Source organism: Chiloscyllium plagiosum, unplaced genomic scaffold, assembly GCF_037043375.1.
Source record: "Chiloscyllium plagiosum isolate Xiang-an unplaced genomic scaffold, Cpla_swu_hap1 HiC_scaffold_23, whole genome shotgun sequence".
Lineage (NCBI taxonomy): Eukaryota > Metazoa > Chordata > Chondrichthyes > Orectolobiformes > Hemiscylliidae > Chiloscyllium > Chiloscyllium plagiosum.
Window position 1 is genome coordinate 3994149 of NW_028270161.1, and position 21095 is coordinate 4015243.

The 21095-nt window shown below is 45.1% G+C and overlaps 1 protein-coding gene across 3 annotated transcripts in view; it reads right to left on the reverse strand.

Moving 5' to 3' along the window:
- Positions 1 to 19185, reverse strand: part of LOC122561879 (histone-lysine N-methyltransferase SUV39H2-like) — a 39210-nt gene extending 20025 nt beyond the window's left edge. The window contains exons 1-3 of one of the 3 annotated variants that reach the window (XM_087999328.1): positions 17983 to 18056; positions 7629 to 7774; positions 2034 to 2702 (exon numbers count right to left, since the gene is read on the reverse strand). In XM_087999328.1, coding sequence (XP_087855454.1) covers positions 2034 to 2702; positions 7629 to 7774; positions 17983 to 18013 — 846 coding nt within the window. In that variant the 5' untranslated portion in view covers positions 18014 to 18056. Of the gene's footprint in view, positions 1 to 2033; positions 2703 to 7628; positions 7775 to 17982; positions 18057 to 19103 lie in introns of those variants that run through there. The other 2 variants (XM_043714198.2, XM_087999327.1) reach the window with 2 other exon arrangements.
- Between the last annotated feature and the right edge of the window lie 1910 nt (positions 19186 to 21095).

Here is a 21095-nt window from a genome sequence, read left to right on the forward strand (position 1 = left end):
TGAATAACAGTAAAGGGCTTGGTCTCTATTATTGATACTTGTTGATTATAATGGTCACCCAATTAATATGTATGTTGCCTTATCTGGAGACCTTGCAGTGCAGGTTCACAATTCCTTGAAAGTAGTGCCACAGGTAGTTTGGATAGTGAAGGTGGTGTTTGGTATGCTTTCCTTTATTGGTCAGTGCATTGAGCATAGGAGTTGGGAGGTCATGTTGCGGCTGTACAGGACATTGGTTAGGCCACTGTAGGAATATTGCATGCAATTCTGGTCTCCTTCCTATCGGAAGAATGTTGTGAAACTTGAAAGCATTCAGAAAAGATTTACAAGGATGTTGCCAGGATTAGAGGATCTGAGCTACAGGGAGAGGCTGAACAGGCTGGGGCTGTTTTCCCTGGAGCATTGCAGGCTCAGGGGCGACCTTATAGAGGTCTATAAAATCATGAGGGGCATGGATAGGATGAATAGACAAGGTCTTTGCTCTGGGCTGGGGGAGTCCAGAACTAGAAGGCATAGGTTTAGAGTGAGATGGGAAAGATTTAAAAAGGAATCTATGGGCAACTTTTTCATACAGTGGGTGGTGCATGTATGGAATGAGCTGGCAGAGGAAGTGGGGGAGGCTGGTACGATTACAGCATTTAAAAGGCATCTGGATGGTTATATGAATAGGAAGGGTTTGGAGGGATATGGGCCAAGTGTTGGAAAATGGGACATGATTAATTTACAATATCTGATCGGCATGGACAAGTTGGACTGAAGGGTCTGATTCTGTGTTGTATGTCTCTATGATTCTATGACTGCACACATGTCTATATAGCAAGGGTGAGAATATGAAATATTGACATTTTGAAAGGAATGCAGAGTGTGCCTTTGTAGGTTTCCAAATGGAAGACAGAAAAACACTGTACATTCTAATCCACTTCAATTTCCCAAGTGGTTGCAACTAAAGTGAACTAACCAGGGGCAAACATCCCAGCTGATGTTATCCAAGCAAAGGTATTCCTGGACTAAACTAAAAATATAATTAAAAAAAAAGGAAGCGATGATGAAAAATCACCTGTTTGTAAACTTCGACTGCTTCAAGTACAAGCTGAAACCCCAGCAAAACCAAAAAACAAATCTGTCGCATTGGAAAAGCTATTGCACGCTGATGTGAACTGCCAAGTTCAAATTAAAAGGGGGTTTAACCATAGGATTGTGGTCATGTGCTGATGCACTGCACTTTCAACTGAAGGGTTTTTAATTCCCAAAATAGCAACCCAACAGGCTTTATCAGTCAGTTACAGGCAACGGTATTTCCCAACAATATTTTTAAAAAGTTGGTTAGCACCAGGGATAAAGCAAAAACAGTCAATCCGATCTAGCTATAGGAACTGTCACCACAACAGGAAAGAGGGAGATGAGGGAATGGCGAACCCCTCTTCCTAGGTTCAAAATGAAGCAAGGAAAACTGTTAAACAGGAAGTGCTCATCTTGACAAAGCATTTAGATGAGAAAAGGGGAGTTGATGGCCTCATGGTGTTATCACTAGACTATTAATCTAGGAAACCGGCAGATGGTGGACTCTGAATTCAATGAAAATTTGGACTGATGACTGTGAAACAACTGTCGACTTTCAGGGGTCTGTCTGGGTCACTCAGGTCCTTAAGGGAAGTAAAATGCATCCTTACCTGGTCTGACCTACATGAGCCTCCAGATCCACAGCAATGTGGTTGACTCTTAATTGCCCTGGGACAGGCAGTAAATGTTGGCCAAGCACCCCACACAAAATAAAGATAAGGATAGATTAGGAAATGAACAAAGAGGAAACTTAATCATTCAGGGAATGATCTTTCCTGAAACCAATCCATGCAGATGGTATCTCACACTATGTAAATAAAGACAGCAAGAGAATCCAATGCACTGTTAGTTACTCATCAGCAGACTGTTCCCAGCAACAACCTACTTTACTTGACCAAGTGAGGATCTGGGAGTTAATGTTAGTGCAACACATTAGTCACTGGAAAATCCACCACAAAATAAGTATAACATACCTCTCCAACATATTCCATTACAAAACAATTCTTCTTAATATTTTGGAGGGTTTTTATGCCCCAACCTCTTCCATCCGAAGTTCTGAAGATGCAGAGATCATATAGCGTCCCATTCTGTACCACTCTGTTTGGACATTGAGATCCACAACTGCAGCAAGAATTGCATTCGAAAATGGGTTTGCCTGGGGCAATCTTTAGCTGCCGTCGTGCATTGTAAGCAAATGTCGCTCCAGCTTCCTCTGGACAACATTTCTCCTCCAAACAGTTTAAACACTCACAGCCAATCAAAGGGTCACTGTTTAAGTTTATTCCATGTGATGGTTTGTATTGATTAATGTAATGGAAGTCCATAGGGGGAGGCTCAAAATCCACTTCATTTTCCACCAGTATTTTACCTCTATGATTCTTCTTTCTGTTCAGCTCCTCTTCCCATCTTTTGAGCGCTAATCTTTGTTTGGATTTCCTGATAATACACTCTTCAATTTCAGATTTGTAATCTTTGCAGTTGTTGAACTTTAGCTTTTTTGCTACTTTCACTTTTTCCAAGAATTTGCTCCTATCATCATGATACTGCTTCACAAGTCCAACACATCGGAGATTTTTCCTTGGTTCCCAGGTGTTTGTTGACTCAGGCCATCCTTTCCACTTCACCAGATAGTACTCTTTACGCTTAGAAAGGGGTAAAAATGGAATTTAAAACATGTTAATTAATAAAGCTTGGTTTTGTTATTTTCTTCACTTATACAAGACTCAGTTAAAGATTTAAGAATGTCACTTGAACAGTTCAAGACAGGAGTATGCCAATAAGCCCCTCAGGCCTGCCTATCATCCAATACAATCCTGGCTGACCATCAATCTCAATACCCTAATCCCACCCTCCCCCACGTCCCTTGATTTCTTTAGCCACAGGAGCCATATCTACTATGATTTGGAGATGCTGGTGTTGGACTGGGGTGTACAAAGTTAAAAATCACACAACACCAGGTTATAGTCCAACAGGTTTGGGCAGCACGATGGCACAGTGGTTAGCACTGCTGCCTCACAGCGCCAGGGACCTGGGTTCAATTCCCGCCTTAGGCGACTGTCTGTGTGGAGTTTGCACATTCTCCGTGTCTGCGTGGGTTTCCTCCTGGTGCTCCGGTTTCCTCCTACAGTCCAAAAGTGTGCAGATTAGGTGAATTGGCCATGCTAAATTGCCCGTAGTGTTAGGTGAAGGGGTAAATGTAGGGGAATGGGTCTGGGTAGGTTGCGGTTCGGTGTGGGCTTGTTGGGCCAAAGGGCCTGTTTCCACACTGTAAATAATCAAATCTAAAAAAAAGGTTCGATTGGAAGCACTAACCTTTGGAGCGCCGCTCCTTCATCAGGTGGTTGTGGAGGACACAATTGTAAGACTCAGAATTTATAGCAAAAGTTTACAGTGTGATCTAACTGAAATTATACATTGAAAAATACCTTGATTGTTTGTTAAGTCTCTCATCTGTTAGAATGACCATGATAGTTTCACTTCTTTCATATGTAAATCACAACACTTTTTTAAAAAAGTTACATTCTCGGGTTAACTGTAACTTTTTAAAAAATTTACAGTGAACCCGAGAATGTAACTTTTTAAAAAAAGTGTTGTGATTTACATATGAAAGAAGTGAAACTATCATGGTCATTCTAACAGATGAGAGACTTAACAAACAATCAAGGTATTTTTCAATGTTGTGTTCTCATCAGAACGCCATCATATTGGAAGTTAAAATCCTCACAGTGTGGAAACAGTCATTCAGCCCATCAAGTCCACAATGACCCTTCAACAGATTCACACCCTCTATCCCTGTATTCCCCATGACTAACCCCACCTAGCCTGCACACTATGGTCAATTTAGCATGACCATAGAGTCATAGAGATGGAAACAGACACTTCGGAAACCAGATATCCCAAACCAATCTAGTCCCACCTGCTAGCACCCGGCCCATATCCCTCCAAACCCTTCCTATTCATATACCCATCCAAATGCCTCTTAAATGTTGTAATTGTACCAGCCTCCACCACTTCCTCTGGCAGCTCATTCCATACCCGTACCACCATTTGCGTGAAAAAGTTGCCCCTTAGATCTCTTTTATATCTTTCCCCTCTCACCCTAAACCTATGCCTTCTAGTTCTGGACTCACCGACCCCAGGGAAAAGACTTTGCCTATTTACCCTATCCATGCCCCTCATAATTTTGTAAACTTCTGTAAGGTCACCCTTCAGCCTCCGACGCTCCAGGGAAAACAGCCCCAGCATGTTCAGCCTCTCCCTGTAGCTCAGATCCTCCAACCCTGGCAACATCCTTGTGAATCTTTTCTGAACCCTTTCAAGTTTCACAACATCTTTCCGATAGGAAGGAGAACAAAATTGCACGCGGTGTTCCAACAGTGGCCTAACCAATGTCCTGTACAGCCGCAACATCACTTCCCTACTCCTGTACTCAATACTCTGACCAATAAAGGAAAGCATACCAAACACCTTCTTCACTATCCTATCTACCTGCGACTCCGCTTTCAGGGAGCTATGAACCTGCACTTCAAGGTCTCTTTGTTCAGCAACACTCCCTAGGACCTTACCATTAAGTGTATAAGTCCTGCTAAGATTTGCTTTCCCAAAATGCAGTACCTCGCATTTATCTGAATTAAACTCCATCTGCCACTTCTCAGCCCATTGGCCCATCTGGTCAAGATCCTGTTGTAATCTGAGGTAACCCTCTTCGCTGTCTACTACACCTCCAATTTTGGGGTCATCTGCAAGCTTACGAACTGTACCTCTTATGCTCGCATCCAAATCATTTATGTAAATGACAAAAAGTAGAGGACCCAGCACCGACCCTTGTGGCACTCCACTGGTCACAGGCCTCCAGTCTGAAAAACAACCCTCCACCACCACCCTCTGTCTTCTACCTTTGAGCCAGTTCTGTATCCAAATGGCTAGTTCTCCCTGTATTCCATGAGATCTAACCTTGCTAATCAGTCTCCCATGGGAAACCTTGTCGAACGCCTTACTGAAGTCCATATAGATCGCATCTACTGCTCTGCTCTCATCTCTTTTATTTCTTCAAAAAACTCAATCAAGTTTGTGAGATATGATTTCCCACACACAAAGCCATGTTGACTATCCCTAATCAGTCCTTGCCTTTCCAAATACATGTACATCCTGTCCCTCAGGATTCCCTCCAACAACTTGCCCACCACCGAGGTCAGGCTCACCGGTCTATAATTCCCTGGCTTGTCTTTACCGCCCTTCTTAAACACTGGCACCTCCAGTCTTCTGGCACCTCACCTGTGACTATCGATGATACAAATATCTCAGCAAGAGGCCCAGCAATCACTTCTCTAGCTTCCCACAGAGTTCTCGGGTGTACCTGATCAGGTCCTGGGGATTTATCCACTTTTAACCGTTTCCAGACATCTAGCACTTCGACCTCTGTAATCTGGACATTTTGCAAGATGTCACCATCTATTTCCCTACAGTCTATATCTTCCATATCCTTTTCCACAGTAAATACTGATGTAAAATATTAATTTAGTATCTCCCCCATTTTCTGCCGCCTTGCTGATCTTTGAGGGGCCCTATTTTCTCCCTTGTTACCCTTTTGTCCTTCATATATTTGTAAAAACCCTTTGGATTCTCCTTAATTCTATTTGCAAACGCTATCTCATGTCCCTGTTTTGCCCTCCTGATTTCCCTCTTAAGTATACCCCTACTTTCTTTATTCTCTTCTAAGGATTCACTCGATCTATCCTGCCTATACCTGACATATGCTTCCTTCTTTTTCTTAACCAAACTCTCAATTTAGTCATCCAGCATTCCCTATAGCTACCAGCCTTCCCTTTCACCCTGACAGGAATGTACTTTCTCTGGATTCTTGTTATCTCATTTCTGAAGGCTTCCCATTTTCCAGCCGTCCCTTTACCTGTGAACATCTGCCTCCAATCAGCTTTTGAAAGTTCTTGCCTAATACCGTCAAAATTGGCCTTTCTCCAATTTAGAACTTCATCTTTTAGATCTGGTCTATCCTTTTCCATTACTATTTTAAAATGAATAGAATTATGGTCACTGGCCCCCAAGTGCTCCCCCACTGACACCTCAGTCACCTGCCCTGCCTTATTTCCCAAGAGTAGGTCTAGTTTTGCAACTTCTCTAGTAGGTACATCCACATACTGAATCAGAAAATTGTCTTGTACACACTTAACAAATTCCTCTCCATCTAAACTTTTGACACTATGGCAGTCCCAGTCGCTGTTTGGAAAGTTAAAGTCCCCTACCATAACCACCCTATTATTCTTACAGATAGCTGAGATCTCCTTGCAAGTTTGTTTCTCAATTTCCCTCTGACTATTGGAGGGTCTGTAATACAATCCCAATGAGGTGATCATCCCTTTCTTATTTCTCAGTTCCACCCAAATAACTTCCCTGGATGTATTTCCGGGAATATCCTCCCTCAGCACAGCTGTAATGCTATCCCTTATCAAAAATGCCACTCCCCCTCCTCTCTTGCCTCCCTTTCCATCCTTCCTGTAGCATTTGTATCCTGCAACATTAAACTACCAGTCCTGCCCATCCCTGAGCCATGTTTCTGTAATTGCTATGATATCTCAGTCCCATGTTCCTAACCATGCCCCGAGTTCATCTGCCTTCCCTGTTAGGCCCCTTGCATTGAAATAAATGCAGTTTAATTTATTAGTCCTACCTTGTCCCTGCCTGCCCTGACTGTTTGACTCACTTCTGTTCTCACTGTACCTGTCTCGGATTGATCTCTTTCCTCACTATCTCCCTGGGTTCCACCTCGCCACCTTACCAGTTTAAATCCTCCCAAGCAGTTCTGGCAAATTTCCCTGCCAGTATATTAGTCCCCTTCCAATTTAGGTGCAATCCACAATCGACCTAACCTGCACATCTTTGTGGAAGGAAACCGGAGCACCCAGCAGAAACCCACACAGACAAGGGGAGAATGTGCAAACTCCACACAGACAGTTGTCTGAGGTGGGAATTGAACCTGGGTCTCTGTATCTGTGAGGCCACAGCACTAACCACTGAGCCACCACGCCACCCTGAAATTCTTTAGTTCTGATGAAAAGATCATGGAGCTGAAACATTACGTGGCAGAGTCAGGAAAAGCAAGGCTCGTGCTTATGACTGGACTCAGTTAAGCAAACAAAGAAATGAATAAACCTTAAAAATAAGCAGCATAGCCAGAAAACATTGTTAATTTTTCCACAAAAATTAAACCAAACATTTTGCTGTTATAAAATCAATTCTACTGGAGATGTAGAAATAAAATTTTAAGAATTGTTAAACGTATTCCTGCATATATTGTCATACTTATCTATTGTTCATCAGCCATTATGAATTGAACGTCAGCTTAAACTCCAATTCGCATTATCATCAAGTTAGACATTCTTCAAGTGATTAACGTGTAAATGAAATGCATTGAGTTACAAAATCCAAAATGAAATATCAGCTTCCACTGAGCCAGTACTTGATAAACTGTTGTCCTGAGTGTTTATCGCAGGAGATGGAGGCAGAACAGAAACGTTCACTTTGAAGAAATGACAGGTATGTATTGAACCAACCTTTACTTTCTTATACCCACACAGATACTCCACTTCATATTCTTCAAGATTTCTCTTGTCAATTCCAAGGGCAGGGCAGGTCAGCTTCTCGACTCGACACAGTTCCTGGAGAATCTCGAGTGATGCTAAGCAGGGCACGCACCACCCTGGGATAAGACAAAAGGTGGAATGTTACTCTGGCTGGGTGAGTGAGGAGGGGGCAGAGGGCAAAGCACAGAAATTAGAGATAGCGATGGTATGATTGCTTGTATAAGCAGAGGGTTCACACCTCCATAACCCCACACACAGAATCTAGGAACAGGAGGAGGCCATTCGGCCCTTCGAGCCTGCTCTGCCATTCATTGTGATCATGGCTGACTCTCTACTTCAATGCCACATTCCTGCTTTCTCTCTATGTGCCTTGATGCCTTTAATGTCGAAAAAAAAACTTTCTTGAGTATACTTAGTGAGTAGGTCTCCACAAGTTCCTTACCGTCCCTAGTTCCAGGCTCCCCACCCAAGGGGAAACATCCTCCCTGCATCTGGTCTGTCTAACCCTGTTGGAATTTTATACGTTTCAATCAGATCCCCCTCCAGTGAGTACAGGCCCAGTCAAACCAGTCTCTTCTCATGGGATAGTCTTGTCACCCCCGCTGTCAGCTGAGTGAACCTCCACCCCTCTATGGAGGTTAAATCCTTTCTTAGCTAGAGAGACCAAAACTGCACACAATACTCTGGGTGTGATCTCACCGAGGCCCAGTATAACTGCAGCCAATGCCTCCTTAGGTGATGTTCAAAGCACTCCCTTGAGGCAGAACCTAATCCAGGTTTGGAAGTCAAATCCATAACTTTAGTTACACAGCTGCAATTTCTCCAACCAGTAAAAATTATTCCACGAGTGGTTTACATTTTACAATTGTTTTGAATTTATTCATTTTTAAAAGTTTCTGAAGTACTAATGATTCATCCTCAACCCAAAGAAAACACTACAATCTTTTCCACCTTACAGGAAATGGAGCTGATTAATAATTTTTTCACACTGTCACCTTGAAAGTTGAGCTACATTGTAGAAGCATTTTCCAGTTCCAAGTTCCAATTCACAAACACCCCCCCACCCCACCACAACTATGTCAGAAGCTTTCATAAAAAAGGTCTCTTTATTATCTCATCCTCACCCAACCCAGATACAAAACTCAAGATTCATTACCGAACCCAAGTTTAAAACGTGCTAGCTGTTCAATTCCATCTGTTATCTTTACAATCCAGCGTAACATTTAAAATACAAATTTTAAACAATACTCAGCTACCTGCAACAGATTAGAACAGACGTGCATTTGTGTGGTCACCACCCTCACATGTCACAATCCTAAAACGAACATTGACATTATAGGCAGGAGTAGGTCATTCAACTCTCCAGCCCACTCTGCTATTCAGTAAGGACCATGTCTAATCTGATCACTCCATGTTCCTGCCTACACTCCATGCTCATTAAGAATGACCCCCTCAATGCTAGAAAGTCCCACATGTGAAGCATCAAGAACCTCAGGGTCTTCTGTTGCTGCTCATACTCAGGGGGCGTGCATTTCCAGTGAGGGGGTGGGGTGGGGTGGGGGGAGTTCAAAGGAGACGCAAGGGGCAAGTTTATTACACAGAGAGTGGTAGGAGTGTGGAACGTGCTGCCAGGGGTGGTGGTGCAGGCAGATACAACAGGGGCATTTCAGGGGCTTTTTGATAAGCATATGAACATGCAAGGAATGGAAAGACATGGACAAAGGGCAGGCAGAAGGGATTAGTTTAATTTGGCATCATGCTTGGCACAACATTGTAGGCTGAAGGGCCTGTTCCTGTGCTGAACTGTTCCATGTTCTAATAAAGCGGTCTCTTCCTCTCAAACTCCAGTGGATACAAGCCTAGTCTCATGTGCAACGAACCAGAATTGATCAGGGACTTCGAAGTGAAGGAGCCATTGGGAGGTAGTGACCATAATACAATAAGCTTCAATCTGCAATCTGAGAGGGAGAGGGTACAATCGGAAGTGACAATATTTCTGTTGAATAAAGAGAAATTTGGAGCTATGAGGGAGGAGCTGGCCAAAGTTCAATGGTGCAATACCTTAGCAGGGATGACAGTGGAGGAACAATGGTGGATATTTCTGTGTATAATGCAGAAGATGCAGGATCAGTTCATTCCAAAAAGGAAGAAAGATCCTATGAGGAGGCAGGGGTGGCCATGGCTGACGAGGGAAGTTAAGAAAAATATAAAGTTAAAAGAGAAAAAGTATAACATAGCTAAGATAAGTGGGAAAACAGAGGACTGGGAAGCTTTTAAAGAACAGAGGATTACTAAGAAGGAAATACGCAGAGGAAAAATGAGGTCCGAAGGTAAACTGGCCAAAAATATAAAGGAGGATAGTAAAAGCTTTTTTAGGTATGTGAAAGACAAAAAAATGGTTAAGACTAAAATTGGGCCCTTGAAGACAGAAACAGGGGAATATATTACAAGGAACAAAGAAATGGCAGAAGAGTTGAATTGGTACTTCAGATCTATGTTCACTGGGGAAGACACAAGCAATTTCCCTGAGGTAACAGTGGCTGAAGGACCTGAACTGAAGGGAATTTATATTTGCCGGGAATTGGTGTTGGAGAGACTGTTAGGTCTGAAGGTTGATAAGTCCCCAGGGCCTGATGGTCTACATCCCAGGGTACTGAAGGAGGTGGCTCGAGAAATCGTGGATGCGTTGGTGATTATTTTCCAGAGTTCGATAGATTCCGGATCAGTTCCTGCGGACTGGAGGGTGGCTAATGTTGTACCACTTTTTAAGAAAGGTGGGAGAGAGAAAGCAGGAAATTATAGACCAGTTAGTCTAACCTCAGTGGTGGGAAAGATGCTGGAGTCTATTATAAAGGATGAAATTACGACACATCTGGATAGTAGTAACAGAATAGGTCAGCGTCAGCATGGATTTGTGAAGCGGAAATCACACTTGACTAATCTTCTGGAATTTTTTGAGGATGTAACTCTGAAGATGGACAAGGGAGATCCAGTAGATGTAGTGTACCTGGACTTTCAGAAAGCTTTTGATAAAGTTCCACATAGGAGGTTAGTGAGCAAAATTAGGGCGCATGGTATTGGGGGCAAAGTACTAACTTGGATTGAAAGTTGGTTGGCTGATAGGAAACAAAGAGTCATGATAAACGGCTCTATTTCGGAATGGCAGGCAGTGACCATTGGGGTACCTCAGGGATTAGTGCTGGGACCGCAGCTTTTTACAATATATATTAATGATATAGATGATGGTATTAGTAATAACATTAGCAAATTTGCTGATGATACTAAGCTGGGTGGCAGGGTGAAATGTGAGGGGGATGTTCAGAGATTACAGGGTGACCTGGACAGGTTAGGTGAGTGGTCAGATGCATGGCAAATGCAGTTTAATGTGGATAAATGTATGGTTATCCACTTTGGTGGCAAGAACAGGAAGGCAGATTACTACCTAAATGGAATCAATTTAGGTAAAGGGGCAGTACAGAGAGATCTGGGTGTTCTTGTACACCAGTCAATGAAGGTAAGCATGCAGCTACAGCAGGTAGTGAAGAAGGCTAATAGTACGCTGGCCTTCATTACAAGAGGGATTGAGTATAGAAGCAAAGAGGTTTTTCTGCAGCTGTACAAGGCTCTGGTGAGGCTCCCAAGCACTGATGATGTCGCCTAGCCAGGGGACGAAACGTTTGCAACAAAAACTTCCAGCTCGGCGAACAGAACCACAGCAACCACACCTGGAGTACTGTGTGCAGTTCTGGTCTCCAAATTTGAGGAAAGACATTCTGGCTATTGAGGGAGTGCAGCGTAGGTTCACGAGGTCAATTCCTGGAATAGCAGGACTACCTTACGCTGAAAGACTACAGCGACTAGGCTTGTATGCCCTTGAGTTTAGAAGACCGAGAGGGGATCTGATTGAGACATACAAGATTATTAAAGGATTGGATACTCTGGAGGCAGGAAATATGTTTCAGCTGATGGGTGAGTGCCGAACCAGAGGACACAGCTTAAAAATACGGGGTAGACCATTTAGGACAGAGATGAGGAGAAACTTCTTCACCCAGAGAGTGGCGGCTGTGTGGAATGCTCTGCCCCAGAGGGCAGTGGTGGCCCAGTCTCTGGATTCATTTAAGAAAGAGTTGGATAGAGCTCTCAAGGATTGTGGAATCAAGGGTTATGGAGATAAGGCAGAAACAGGATACTGATTAAGGATGATCAGCCGTGATCATATTGAATGGTGGTGCAGGCTCGAAGGGTAGAATGGCCTACTCCTGCAGCTATTGTCTATTGACAATGCTGTCATTCCAGATATTCAACTAGCAAACCTGCTCTGCACAAGGACACCCTGATCACTCTGCATCTCAGCTCTGTCAACTTACCATTTAGATGCTAAATATTTATTCTTCTTGCCAAAATCAACAATTTCACCTGTTCCCACATTAAACTCCATTTGCTCACTGTTTGCCCACTCATGTAACATTGTTTCCACTGCAGCCTCATGCCATCTTCAGAAATTCCTTGCCTATCATCTTTGTGCCAACAGTCGAGGCCCCAGCACTGATCTTGTAACAAGTTGTGTGCCACACCTTGACAATTTATGCCTGCTCTTTCTTGTTAGCTCGCCAACTGCAAACAGGGAGCAATGGTAACAGACAAGTCAAGCATTTCCCAAATCCACTGGACCAACTTAAAAAGTACCCAAAGTAAATGTAGCTCAAACACACAGCAATCAGATCAACATTTTGTATGTACACTTCAGATCTATTGGGCTGTTGGCAGCAGTTATTTTGTTAGACAGGGGAGTACACCAAATTGTAAAAAAGTGAAACATTTACAAAAACAATTTTAGCATCCATATTGAGAGCATGAAGGTTTTTCCAAAGTAATGATGAGATGGTGCCGGTGTTGGACTGGGGTAGACAATAAAAAAATCACACAACACCAGGTTATAGTCCAACAGGTTTATTTGGATGCACTGGCTTTCGGAGCGACGCTCCTTCATCAGGTAGTTGTGCGCAACCACCTGATGAAGCAATGTCCCGAAAGCTAGAGCTTCCAAATAAACCTGTTGGTCTATAACCTGGTGTTGTGTGATTTTTAACTTTCCAAAGTAAAATACAGATAATATTTTCATAATGAACTGTTATAGACAAATTACAGGAATCATGTTTGAATGCAAAGTTACAGACAATGACAACCAGACTAAATTCAATCTAGTCACTCAGTCCTAAATACCCACAGGGTCAAAAACCAAATCCATGCTTTATATTAGAACATAGAAAAGTACAGCACAGAATAGGCCCTTCGGCCCATGATGTTTTGCAGAGGATTATTCCTAATCTAAAATAATCTAACCTACGCACCCCTCAATTCACTGCTGTCCATGAGCATATCCAGCAGGCGCTTAAATGTCCCCAGTGACTCTGCTTCCACCACCACCGCTGGCAACGCATTCCATGCATTCACAACTCTCTGCGTGAAGAACCTACCCCTGACGTCTCCTCCACACCTCCCTCCTAGTATCTTAAAATTACAACTCCTCGTGGCAGTCAATCCTGCCCTGGGGAAAAGTCTCTGGCTACTGACTCTATCCATGCCTCTCATGTAATCATAATATTGGCCACCTTTAATATTTACATTTAATGTTTTAAAAAGAACAGGCTTGAATCAGCTACATGCTTTAGAAAAAAAATAAACTCTTGGTGTGATAAAGGAGAAGTTTACTCAAATGTGAACATGGAGAAACCGGATTTAAAAAGGCCATAAGGTACAGGAGCCTAAGTAGACCATTCAGCCTATTGAATGTCAGAGCAGACTCAAAGAAATCACAGCTGATCAGATTATCCTCAACATCACTTTTCCTGCCTTTTCCCCATAAACCTCGATTCCTTACTTGTTAAAAATCTGTCTATCTCAGCCTTGACTCAGATCAGCATAAATTATGGTTTCTATTCTCCTATTCAAATACTCCCATAAACTCTTACTATCTTTTTTTTCTGCTCTCCTTATAATAACAAGCTAGTGGTAAACTTCAGACACATGTTCTAAGTTCTGAAGGTGCTAGAATGGAAATGAAAATCTGCTTCCATTAATAGAAGATTTACTAACCACTGGATGCAGTTAAAATAATTAAAAACTATGGGGAGGTGTGGACCTTCTTCTAAGCAGCTAATTGTTCAGATCAGGAATAGGCTGCATGAAACGGTGGTGGATGCAGATAAAGCAGGAATATTTTTTAAATGAATTTGATATCCATTTTGAAGAGGAAAGATTTGCAGAGCTGTGCTGAAACACCAAGGGAATGGGGTTAATCATTAGTCACTTTCAGACAGGAATGATGGGCCAAACGGCCTCCTTATAGGCTTCCAGTTTCTGTGATTTCACAACCAGTTTTGGTAACATATTCCACATTCTAAAGCAATTTTAATTAAAAGAAAAATCTATTCTCCCCTTGTATGCTTCCAGCATGCTGCCTAAGGGTTTATTTCCTCACCACTAGCTCAGTAGAAAGTTTAAATAATGCCTCAGTTCACCCAAACTTACATCTGTCTTCCACCTTCCCTATTTCCATAAACAGGCTGGGTTTAACTGTAAGACAACATGCCAAAAGTTGCAATAAATGACCAATGTAGGATGAGGAGGCATTTCTTCACCCAGAGAAAGGGAGCCTGTGGAATTCTCTGCCACAGAAAGTAGCTGACACCGAAACATTGATTGTTTCCCAGGACGTGGATATAGCCCAAGAACTAAAGGGAACAATGAGCATGGGGGGAAAGCAGGAAGGGGGGGACTGAATTGGATGACCAGCCACAATCAATCATTCTGCTCAAAGAACCAAATGGCCTACTCCTGCTCCTGCTTTCCATGTTTGTGTCCAAGCCACTTTCCCAATTCTTTGTGCACATGCAAACAGATCCTTGTAATCCCATTAAGTGTTTTTTCCATGAGAAAATGGCCTCAAAAACACATCTTTCCAAAACTCAATACCTACAATGTTCAAATTAAGTACCTAATATGAAGTTCGATTGGAATCAGTAAAATTAATCAGGCTTCAAGAACCACATATCCAAGACTGTACACATCTCTAACAGTGCAATTCTGTCATTCTGCAATCTATTCCACACCCAAAATTTCCTGAGATATCTACACTCAGCTATTTCTGCATCCTCCAATTTAATAGTTTAGTGGTCATGCCATCCAGCATCTGGAATTCCCTACTACACCCTTCCCACCTTAAAATCCGAATGTGCTGGAGAAACTCAGCAGGTCTGGCAACAACTGTGGAGAGTAAAACACAGTTAACATTTCAAGTTCAGCGAACCTTTGAGAGAACTGAAAATGAGTCACTGGACTCAAAACATGAACTATTTCTTTCTGCACAGATGCTGCTAGACCTGCTGAGTTTCTCCAGCACCTTGTTTTTGTTTCAAACTTCCAGCATCTGCAATTCTTTGTATTTATTTTATTCCTTAAAACCCACTGTTTGACCATCTGATATACCCTTCTGTGGCTCAATCTTAGCTATTAATGCCCCAGTATTGTGCTTTGAGCATTTTATGTTGAAGGCGCTACATAAATGCACATTCTCGTCCATGAAGAATGTTATTAAGATATCTTTCCCTGTATCTGTGCTCACCTCCAATATGTACTTAATCTTCTCCCCTCCCCAGTAAACTGTTTGGGAAGCCATTAAAAACAGTGTATGTAAACAAAACATGATGAAGGGTTTAATCATTTTCCCATCACATAAATGTTATTACGATTCTGACATTTTTGCAAGCTCTAACAAATACTGACGTCAACAGTGAGACAGCTGAAATGTCATCAGCAGCTAGTCATAAATCCAAGGATGATTCAGCAGGAACTGGAGTTGTTAACTGCCCCTGACACAAAAGGGATTAATTTATCTCCAAAATGATGCAGAGGAGAAAACATGAGGATGTTACTTGTCATCCTCTAACTTTAAAAATTCTCCCCCTCAATCTGCTTTGCAGACTCCAATGCCAACAACTGAAAATCTTTAATAAAATTAGAAGCATTCAAATTTGTTCCAAACTTTGCTATAAATATGAAAACTATAAAAAGAAGCTGCCTACTCTTTGCTGAATAATGCCATAGGATCTTTAACATCCACTCAAAACATTAAAGAGGGTGATGGCTTCATGTCTCACCCATTGTCCCACTGTCTAATTACACTTGACAGGACAGTTAACTTTAGGGTTGGAAAGGGTCTTCTTCATTTAATTCCAGTAGGTATCACTTATCTGTTTTGAAAACCAAAGATGCAAAGTTCCTCCGGGTTATATTGGAACTGCAAGTTCAATCCACATCACCTTTCCCAGAACCCAAACTATGACCATCTCCATCTCCAGCCAGCAGTTCAGGCTGACGCACACTCATTGCATCCTGTGCTACCAAACCCACATCCCATAGAACATAGATCATAGAACATTACAGCGCAGTACAGGCTCTTCAGCCCTCGATGTTGCACCAACCTGTGGAACCAATCTAAAGCCCATCTAACATATACTATTCCATTCTCGTCCATATGCCTATCCAATGACCATTTAAATGTCCTTAAAGTTGGTGAGTCTAATACTGTTGCAGTCAGTGGATTCCACACTCCTACTACTCTCTGAGTAAAGAAACTACCTCTGACATCTGTCCTATATCGATCATCCCTCAATTTAAAGCTATGTCCCCTAATGGTAGCCATTGCCATCCAAGGAAAAAGGCTCTCACTGTCCACCCTATCTAACCCTCTGATTATCTTATATATCTCAACTAAGTCACCTCTCAAACTTCTTCTCTCTAATGAAAACCGTCTCAAGTCCCTCAGCCTTTCCTCATAAGATCTTCCCTCCATACCCGGCAGCATCCTGGTAAATCTCCTCTGAACCTTTTCCAAAGCTTCCACATCCTTCCTATAATGCGGTGACCAGAATGTTACACAATACTCCAAATGTGGCTGCACCAGAGTTTTGTACAGCTGCAGCATGACCTCATGGTTCCGGAACTCAATCCCTCTACGACTAAAAGCTAACAACCTGGGTGGCAACTTTCAAAGATCTATGTACCTGGACACCGAGCTCTCTCTACTCATCTACACTACCAAGAATCTTACCATTAGCCCAGTACTCTGCATTCCTATTACTCCTTCCAAAGTGAATCACCTCACACTTTTCCGCATTAAACTCCATTTTCTACCTCTCAGCCCAGCTCTGCAGCTTATCTATGTCCCTCTGTAACCAACAACATCCTTCGGCACTATCCACAACTCCACCGACCTTAGTGTCATCTGCAAATTTACTAACCATCCTTCTACGCCCTCATCCAAGTCGTTGATAAAAATGCAAACAACAGTGGACCAAAGACAGATCCTTGTGGTACCCCACTAGTAACTGAACTCCAGGATGGACATTTCCATCAACCACCACCCTCTGTCTTCTTTCAGCTGGCCAATTTCTGATCCAAACTGCTAAATCACCCTCAATATCATACCTCCATATTTTGTGCACTAGCCTACCGTGGGGAACCTTATCAAACACCTTATTGAAATCCATATACACCACATCAACTGACTTACCCTCATCCATCTGTTTGGTCACCTTCTCAAAGAACTCAATAAAGGTTAGTTAGGCACGACCTACCCTTCACAAAACCGTTTTGACTATCCCTTATCAACTTATTCCTTTCTAGATGATTATGAATCCTATCTCTTATACTCCTGTCCAACACTTTTAACCACAACCGAAGCAAGGCTCACTGGTCTATAATTACCTGGGTTGTCTCTACTCCCCTTCTTGAACCAGGGAACAACATTTGCTACCATCCAGCCTTCTGGCACTATTCCTGTAGACAATGATGACATAAAGATCAAAGCCAAAGGCTCGGCAATCTCCTCCCTGACTTCTCAGAGAATCAGAGGATAAATCCCATCTGGCCCAGGGAGACTTACCTATTTTTACACTTTACAGAATTCCATCTCCCACAACACCAACTTCCTAACCCACGACCACTTCCCCAAGGGCAGCAGATACATGGGAACACCACCCCCTGCAAATTCCCCTCCAAGCCATTCACCATCCTGACCTGGAAATATATCACTGTTCCTTCAGTGTCACTGGATTAAAATCCTGGAATCCCTTTCCTAAAGGCACTGTGGGTCAATCTACAGCACATGGACTGCAGCAGTTCAAGAAGGCAGCTCACCCCCACCTTCTCAAGGGGGCAAGTAGGACGGGTAGTAAATGTTTGCCTTGCCCATGACACCCACGTCTCAAGCATATAAAAGACTGACTGTTCTTCACAAGTTTGGTTAGCCAAATCCGCTCACCTTTAAAATCCTCACCCATGTCTTTGTCCATTCCTTACTCGACAACTGTAATGTTCCCCCACGCAGCCTCTCAGTTACTACTCAATACACCAACCTCCCAAGGCTGGTGCCAGTCACCCATTTCACAATGAGGAGTCCCTCCCAGCTTCCAGAAGACCAACCACCAACCCCCATCTAAATGCTCCAACTTCTCAGATTACAATCTGCTCCGTCATCATTTCCTCACACTCCTCCAATACAACGCTCAAATATCTCCCCGCGAAAACTTCCTTACCACATTCACCACCCACAGAGCTCTCTTCCAAAAAACATAACCACTTTAACTCAGCTTCTACTCCCTTCCCCCACAACAGCCTTTCCTTTGCCTTATCATGTACTTTACACAGAAGTGTTATCCTGGTGTTTTAAAAAAGGTGCAATTTGAGAGATACCTTTGAGAAAGGCTCAACTCAGCTGTGTGCATTTCAAAGGCTTAACCAGTCTCAGACATTACCAGCACTGAGAGTCTGAATTAAGCCTTTGAACACACTTTCTTGCATAACAGTGCTCGTTTGAAAATAAGGCCTCCGCTCCCTCCCCAGAGGGCAAAACTACCAGAATCTGAAAATAAAAGACTCTAATCTCTTTGAATGCAAAAGCTGCTTCCTATTTGCCCTGCAAACTCCCCCACTCCCCATTTTAAGAGACAGTAGCTCAGAACAATGCAGCCCGAAGAATCATCTCACGTTGGGTGCCTTAAAACTGAAAGTAAAATAAAGTTAGTGCAGGGCTAACTCCAGAGAAAGCACAATGTGTATTTAAAGAGATCAGTTCCGATTTGATTTTTGTTTTGCTGGAATTGAGAAAGCAAAAGGGGTCCCTTGCTGGTCACATTAAAAGGAAAGCCCCAATGAAGGAAGGCAGTGTGGGAGAGGTGGAGGAGGGTGAAAAGGGGAACTGGATGGTGCTGGGGGGTTGTACAGAGGAGATTGCAAACGCGCCGAAAGCTGGCTCCTGGGGCAGCGCAGGGAGAGGCGCATCAGCTGCGGCAGCGCAATCCCCCCACCCCCGTCCGCAGGCACACTCCGCAAAACACTGCCAGCACCGCAATCACCCTCCACCAAAACTGAGCAGATACTTACTGCCTCTGCTTTCAGCCATCTTGGACTTCCCATTCAAACATGGTGGCGCGGAAAAGGCGCTGCGGCATTCAGTTAGAGAGAGCCCCGCCCCCCTCCACAACCACCCCGCCCCCCTCCACAACCACCCCGCCCCCTCCACAACAACCCCGCCCCCTCCACAACCACCCCGCCCCCCTCCACAACAACCCCGCCCCCGTCCACAACAACCCCGCCCCCTTCACAACCACCCCGCCCCCCCACAACAACCCCGCCCCCCTCCACAACAACCCCGCCCCCTCCACAACAACCCCGCCCCCTCCACAACAACCCCGCCCCCTCCACAACAACCCCGCCCCCTCCACAACAACCCCGCTCCCTCCACAACAACCCCGCCCCCTCCACAACAACCCCGCCCCCCTCCACAACAACCCCGCCCCCTCCACAACAACCCCGCCCCCTCCACAACAACCCCGCCCCCCTCCACAACAACCCCGCCCCGTCCACAACCACCCCGCCCCCTCCACAACAACCCCGCCCCGTCCACAACCACCCCGCCCCCCTCCACAACCACCCCGCCCCCTCCACAACCACCCCGCCCCCCTCCACAACAACCCCGCCCCCTCCACAACCACCCCGCCCCCCTCCACAACCACCCCGCCCCCCTCCACAACAACCCCGCCCCCTCCACAACCACCCCGCCCCCCTCCACAACAACCACGCCCCCTCCACAACCACCCCGCCCCCCTCCACAACCACCCCGCCCCCTCCACAACCACCCCGCCCCCCTCCACAACAACCCCGCTCCCTCCACAACAACCCCGCCCCCTCCACAACAACCCCGCCCCCTCCACAACAACCCCGCCCCCTCCACAACAACCCCGCCCCCTCCACAACCACCCCGCCCCCTCCACAACCACCCCGCCCCCTTCACAACCACCCCGCCCCCTCCACAACCACCCCGCCCCCTCCACAACAACCCCGCCCCCTCCACAACAACCCCGCCCCGTCCACAACAACCCCGCCCCCTCCACAACAACCCCGCCCCCTCCACAACAACCCCGCCCCCTCCACAACAACCCCGCCCCCCTCCACAACAACCCCGCCCCCTCCACAACAACCCCGCCCCCTCCACAACAACCCCGCCCCGTCCACAACAACCCCGCCCCCCTCCACAACAACCCCGCCCCCTCCACAACAACCCCGCCCCCTCCACAACAACCCCGCCCCCTCCCTAAAGAGATCGGGACAGAGAATGCGGCACCCGCTCACACTCACACACTCACACACCCGCTCACACTCACACACTCACACACCCGCTCACACTCACACACTCACACTCACACACACCCGCTCACACTCACACACTCACACACCCGCTCACACTCACACGCTCACACTCACACACACCCGCTCACACTCACACACTCACACACCCGCTCACACACACACGCTCACACTCACACACACCCGCTCACACTCACACACTCACACTCACACACACCCGCTCACACTCACACACCCGCTCACTCACACTCACACACCCGCTCACACACACACACACACACCCGCTCACACTCACACACCCGCTCACACACACACACCCGCTCACACTCACACACACACTCACACACCCGCTCACACACACACACCCGCTCACACTCACACTCACACACCCGCTCACACACACTCACACACACCCGCTCACTCACACTCACACACACCCGCTCACTCACACTCACACACCCGCTCACACTCACACACACACACACACCCGCTCACACTCACACTCACGCACCCGCTCACACACACTCACACACACCCGCTCACACACACACACCCGCTCACACACACACGCTCACACTCACACACACCCGCTCACACTCACACACACCCGCTCACACACACACACACTCACACTCACACTCACACACCCGCTCACACACACACACACTCACACACCCGCTCACACACACACACACACTCACACTCACACACCCGTTCACACACACACTC